Genomic DNA, 6,000 nt, shown 5'->3' on the forward strand with positions numbered 1-6,000 from the left:
TTTTTTGGGCCGCACGAATTGTGCGCGCCTTATTTTTCTGTTCAGCGGGGAATGAACACACACGAGCAGCACTGATTGAATCGTGCCTGTATCAGCGGAAAGAGTGGTCGGTTTGGTTCCTCTCCTAACTCTTTATCATGCCTCTCATCTTGTATTATACATACGGAAACACCATGGCAGCCTTGCCTCGCCACACGTAATTTTTTCTCCTTTGGAGTCCTGGATCAGGTCATGGTTTAGGGTCACGGAAGAGGGGAAAAAGGGAAACCCGGGAGGCAGAGGCACAGAGAGGCACAAAGAGAGAAAAGAGGGAGTGAGAGGAAAGGAAGAGGCAAAGGCCCTCGTTTAGGCTAGTTAGCCCAGTCTTGCTAGCGATGGTGAAAGCAAGGCATCAAAAGAGAATGAATGCTACACCGCATTAGTTATAAACATACTGTCTCGTGCCGGACCTTGTGATTGACTGTGTGGCCCACGTGGTAACTCGAGTGACACCCTTGGCTGCTGTGATAATCCTTGGATCCTTGGATCTTTGAGGTGGAGCATCTCACACACAAGCACACATGGTCGCTAGAAGGGCAGCAAGATCTGCCTCAAGTGACATTCTCATCCACAGCGAGGGGGAAGGAGGCAACCTGATCTATAAACTTCCAGAGAGAAGGTGTGGGAAATAATCAATAGCTTTTACTACAATGCAAACACTACCTCATGCTATCTATCTATACAACCTGCCGAGACCACACACATTCAGGTATGGGACCCCGAAAACAGAACCCAGTTTCGTCACAGCCGTCGTTCGGTCGTAATGAGAGAGGCTCGGAGCCGACAGGACCCAAGGTTTCTACATGAAAGGGGGGGGGGGGGATGGGTTGGTTGGTTGGGTTGTGAAAAAACGACATGCTGTTATAAAAACTTGATTCGTGAAAAAAGGGGAAAGGGAAAAGAAAAAGAACAGAAAAAAAAGCAATGCCCGCCTATCGTTGAAAGACTCCGATGATGACTGTTGACCTTGCAGTACTCGAAAAGCGACGACGCAATTTTTTTGGGATGACTTCCTCGCAAGCAGGGGGGAGGGCTTCCGCAGTCAAGGAATCCACCCCGCCCGCCGCCCGCTCGTTCTATATACCACGCCACAAGCCCAAGTGAGGGTAGCAATAGTAGTGTTGTAAGAAAAAAAAAAGAAGAAACTCCCCAACGGGAAGACCGGAGAGCCATTTGGAAGCTACTGGAGCCGCCAGTTGAATCGAAGAAGAAAAAATAAAAACCCTCTCTCGTTGCTGCGACCACTATCCGGGGGCAGCCTCGGCTGTGCCCTGTCTATCATCGAGACATGGCCCCCTCCTCGTTGGGAGTGGCTTGCGCATTTTCCTGACACATCGGGGCGGCGTGTACTCCTGCAAACATTCTTACATGACGATCCAGATCCACCAAACTCCTGTGCCGATTCCATACCAAGTCATCCCATACCAAGCAAAAAGAGCGGCATGAGCCAGTCAGACCGTCTCTGACCAGCATTTCGTCTGTACAACTGGCGTTCGGATCATCTCTTCGCATCAAGAGTTAGTGATGTCTCTGGACACCGATGGGGTTAGGCAGGGGTTGACCTACGCGGCCACGTCTTCCGTTGACCTGCTCCTGTTGCATGTATCCCATGTTCTGCATGCCTCCCATGTTTCCTCCGTATCCGAATCCTCCCATGCCCATGTTCATTCCGAATCCGGGAGGTGCGTACGGTGCCTGACCGGGCGGCATCTGAGGGATTTGAGCCGGCGGCTGGATGGGACTGCCGTTGGCCAGGTTTTGGCTGCGGTACTGGTCGATTGACGGGCTTGGGCTGTTGTAGCCACCAAAGCCGGCCTGCATCGGCGGGAAGAAGTTGTTGATGGGGGGCGTACCACGGTTCATCATGTTCTGCTGGTATTGCAGCTGTTGAAGGTTGGCAGGGGTCGGCATTGGGGAGTTGGACGGGTTGTACATGGGGTTCTGCACGCCGTACGGGGGGAATGGCGGCATGGCCCCCTCAGCAGGCTCGTTACGCTGGCCCGAAAAGCCCAACTCGTAGTTGGAGGCGTTCACGGGCGCGTTCAACGGGTTGTAGAACTGCTGCTGCTTGTTCATGTGGGCCGCTTGCTGCTGGTGGTGGTTGTTCATGTTGGCCTGGCGGGAAGCCGGCCGCTGACGCTGCTCGTTGTTGTTGGAGTTGCCGTGACCGTGGTCGCGAGCACCGCCACCGCTGTTGCGAGTCGACAGACCAACCTCGTCCATCAAGCGCTTGTAGCCTTGACCGGGCTGGGCCTTGATGCGGACCAGAACGTTCTTGACGTTCTCGACCACCTGGCTACGGATGCTCTCGTCGAAGAACGGCGTGGTGAGGACCTTGAAAATCAAAGTGGCACCACAAGCATGGTCGCTCAGAATCGCCTCAAGAACCTGGTCATTGGGCGTGAAGAAGAGAGCCTTGAGAATGGTATCCCGCGCCTCGGGTTCAGCCTTCTGGTTGATGACCTTCAGAACCGTGAGATACGCGACCTTGTGGGTGCACAGGTGTACCAGGCAAGGAACAAGCTGCGGTGACAGAACCGTCCGTCGCTGAGGGAACGTGCAGGTGTCCAGGAACCAGGTCAAAAGCAGAGCTCCGTTGGCGTTGGTGGCAAGCTGTACGCTGTGAAGGGCAATGGCGCCAGCGAGCATGCGCTGCTGCTCCTTGGTGGCGTGGTGACTTTCCAAGCAAGCACGCATGGCACGAGCACCGTACCGACCTTGTGCGATCTCCCACATCCGGCTGAGCATGGTCTCGAAGATGAAGTCATTGAAAGGAGCACCAAACTTCAGGCAGCCTTGAAGGACGTAGTTGCCGTACTGATCCAGGAACAGCGGGATAGTGTAAGGTCGCAGGTGCTCCACGATCAGGGTCATCTGATGAGGAGTCTTGCAGACGTCGATGATCTTCTGGGCAGCCCATGTTCCATTCTTGTGTACACCAATCTCCGCCATATGAGGAGCGATCTCGGCAAGCATGGCATCCCGAAGGTCGTCAGAGCAGTGCTCGAAGAGCTTTTGCACGACAGTGTTACCGAGATAATCAGAAGAAAGTTCGGCGATTTCGGGGAGCATGTCGAGAGCGGTCGTCTCGATCTCGGCCTGGGACAAGCTCTGGTTGTCAATACGCTTGCGGATATCTCTCAGCCGCGGGGCGTCATGAACACGAGTGTGAGCCGGCTCCCTAATGGGGGGAATCTCGTCAATAAAGTTGTTGAACTGAATGGCAGACTGGAGGCTGCGGGAGATCTTGGCCGAGTCCTCGTCCGAGGCCTGGAACTGCTTCACAATTCGCAGGATGTCGTTCGTCATCTCGTTCAGGGGAGGCACAGTGGGGGCAGCGTTGGCGGGTTGCGCAGCTGCGGGAGCATTGTCGGCGGCAGCGCCGGAAGCAGCGCCAGACGCGGCGTCCTGGTTCTTCGCGAAGGGGTCGGGGCTAGGAGACGGGAAAACGCCGTCATGGCCCGGCGTGTTGGAGGCAGAGGGAGGCTTGGCAAAGTTGATGCGGATGGGGCCAGCGCCAGGGAAGATTTCCTTGCCGTTCATGCTGGCCTTCGCAGTGATGGCACTCTCCATGCGCTCGAAATTCACAAAACCGCAGTTCTTGTGCGTGAGAACACGAGCGGACAGAATGGGGCCGTAAGACTTGAACATCTCGGTCAGAGTTGATGTCGTGGTAGAGGTGGGAATGCTGCCAAGCCAAAGGGCGCTCGTAGGTCCCTCCAACCCCTGATCCTCCGCATTGAGCAGGTTGGCGTTACGGCTGCTTGACCGCCCGAGGTTCATGGCGGCAACAGCTTGGGGAAGATCATCAAACTCCTTCTCATCTGGCAGGCGAATCTCGGCGGGAGGGATTGCATTACCCATGCCCGCATTTCCTGACATGTAGGTGCGCATCAGGCGAGAGCCAGGCGTGTCGAGGACACCGGCTGTACGAGCACGAGGGCGAGTCGCCTGAGTTGCGAAAGCTTGCACGGCCAGATTATGGTTATGAATCGCCGCGTTCGTAGCCGCCAGCTGGTCCTGGAGATGAGCCACGTATTGACTTTCGAGAGTCATGTTCTCCTCAAAGTCATCCTCCTCTTCGTCGGCGTACTTGTCCTTGTTGTTCACAGAGTACGAGCGAAAGCGATTAGCCTTAGTAAAGTCGTTGAAGCTCGGAATGTACGGGGTCGCCAACTGCGCGCGAGGTGGCTGAGGCGTTTCGGCAAGTCCAAGGTAGTCAAGTGTCCTCATATGGACATCGCTGTCCCCGCCGCCTTCTCTAGAGATCTGGGACTGCGTGGGCGAGCTCGGGCCGTTGGTCGAACCAATGCTTGCAATACTCGCCAGCGTCATGCCGCGATCACGACCAGTTCCGGTGGGGTTCCAGCTGCTGAAGATGGAGGGACCAAAAGGCGAGCTGGTGCCCGGAATCTGTGCGAAGGGACTGCGTTGGGGCATTGATCCGGCACGGAGTCGCGAGAGCAACGCCGAGTTGTTGGATGCCGTCTCCGTCGGCTCGAGGCCAGGCGACGGAGACTTGAAGGGGCTGTGGGACGGCGTTGGACGAGACGATTTGGGAGCCATCGCCGGCACGTTGAGCAGACCGCCACCGACGCCGCCAGGCGAGAATCGTGACGGGACAGTTCCAGCACGGGCGCGTCTCGTCTGGGGCAGGGAGTCGGGTGTGGGGAGTTGAGCAAAGTCGGGGAAGCCATCGGTTGGCGATTCGGGAATGTTCTCGCGCAGGGGCGTAGAGTTGCCGCTCGTCGGCGGGCCGCCCCAGGGATTCAGCGGCAATCCAGGCACGCCTTCCTGGGCTTGAATTTCCCGGGCTCTGGAGGGTGAGAGTCAGCATCGGAACCAAAGAACAGAGAATCGGTAACGGATTGGGACTGGAGGTACCTCTTGGAGAACAGCCTGCTGGAGCCGGGCATCTCGTGCGATGGAGAGCCAGCCCCTGATCGCGAAGCGCTAGCCATCTTGCTGGAGTGATTCAAGCTTCCTGGCAAGCCGAAGGGAGATCTGACCGATGAACCAGCGGCAGAATCGATGGGAGATGTGTTGTTGTTTGCGGAGGGGGAGTTGGACCGGTTTTGTGTGGCAGATTGGGGCGGGTAACCAATGGCCAAGTGATCGGATCTAGTTGACATTATCAATTATCTAGGCCGGACCTCATGAGAGAGGTTTGTGACACTCGAGTGTTCCCGATGGGTTGCTGAGGCTGTCGAATTGGATGCTGTTCTTTCGGGTAACAATGACGACGCGCGGATGAAATCGAATCCAGCGAGTCGAGTTGTGGGACAAGCCGGAGACAGAAACGTCTCGTGTGGGCAGTTGTTGCTTGTCGAAAGAGAAGGTTGAGCAGCGTTGCCACTTCAAATTCCCAGCGTCTTCTTTCTTGCCAGAACGAGATATTTCGCGCGAGAGTGTCCGAGGCGAGCTGCCAGCCTGTCGAGATCGAGACGAGGAGGCAGAGGGGTGGGTGATGGGGTCGCCGGGGCAGTCGAGGGCAAAATGGGGCGGCTCGTCTGGGGGGGTTTGCGTAAGGAATGTTGGTCGAACGGTCGAAGGGATTGAAAAAAGTCTTGTGTGCGTATTTCCAGGTATTACAAGGTACGCCACGCCAGACAGACAATCGGTAAGGTGGCTGCTGGGTGTTGTCGAAAATAAAAAGGAGGGTTCGACGTTGGTCGGGACTTGAGTTGTGAGGTCAAGGAATGTCGGGGGGGCTTGTGGGCTATGGACGATTTGGGCGCTGGGGCAATGGAAAGATTTCTCCTGCCGTCACTCGGTAGCCGTTGTGGTCGCGTAGCGGTGGGCGGTCTCTCTTTTTGAATGTGGGTGCTGCGATACGAATGGAAGCAAGCAGTGCGGTGCGTTTGCGGAGCGGTCGCGTAGCGTAGCGTTGCGTTGCGGTGCGGTGAGTTGAGAGTTGCGGTATCGTCTGGTCGGTTCTCGGGATCAGATTCCACAGGAGGG

General features: G+C 56.3%; 1 protein-coding gene across 1 annotated transcript; it reads right to left on the reverse strand.

Annotated features, from left to right (window-relative positions):
- Positions 1-1,557: 1,557 nt before the first annotated feature.
- On the reverse strand, positions 1,558-5,000 carry CkaCkLH20_06941 (uncharacterized protein; the record flags this gene model as incomplete). Its single annotated transcript, XM_038889658.1, has 2 exons — positions 1,558-4,855; positions 4,924-5,000. 2 exons carry the CDS (start codon positions 4,998-5,000, stop codon positions 1,558-1,560), a joined length of 3,375 nt encoding a protein of 1,124 aa, XP_038745021.1.
- Positions 5,001-6,000: the final 1,000 nt, after the last annotated feature.

Source organism: Colletotrichum karsti, assembly GCF_011947395.1.
Source record: "Colletotrichum karsti strain CkLH20 chromosome Unknown Scaffold21, whole genome shotgun sequence".
NCBI lineage: Eukaryota > Fungi > Ascomycota > Sordariomycetes > Glomerellales > Glomerellaceae > Colletotrichum > Colletotrichum karsti.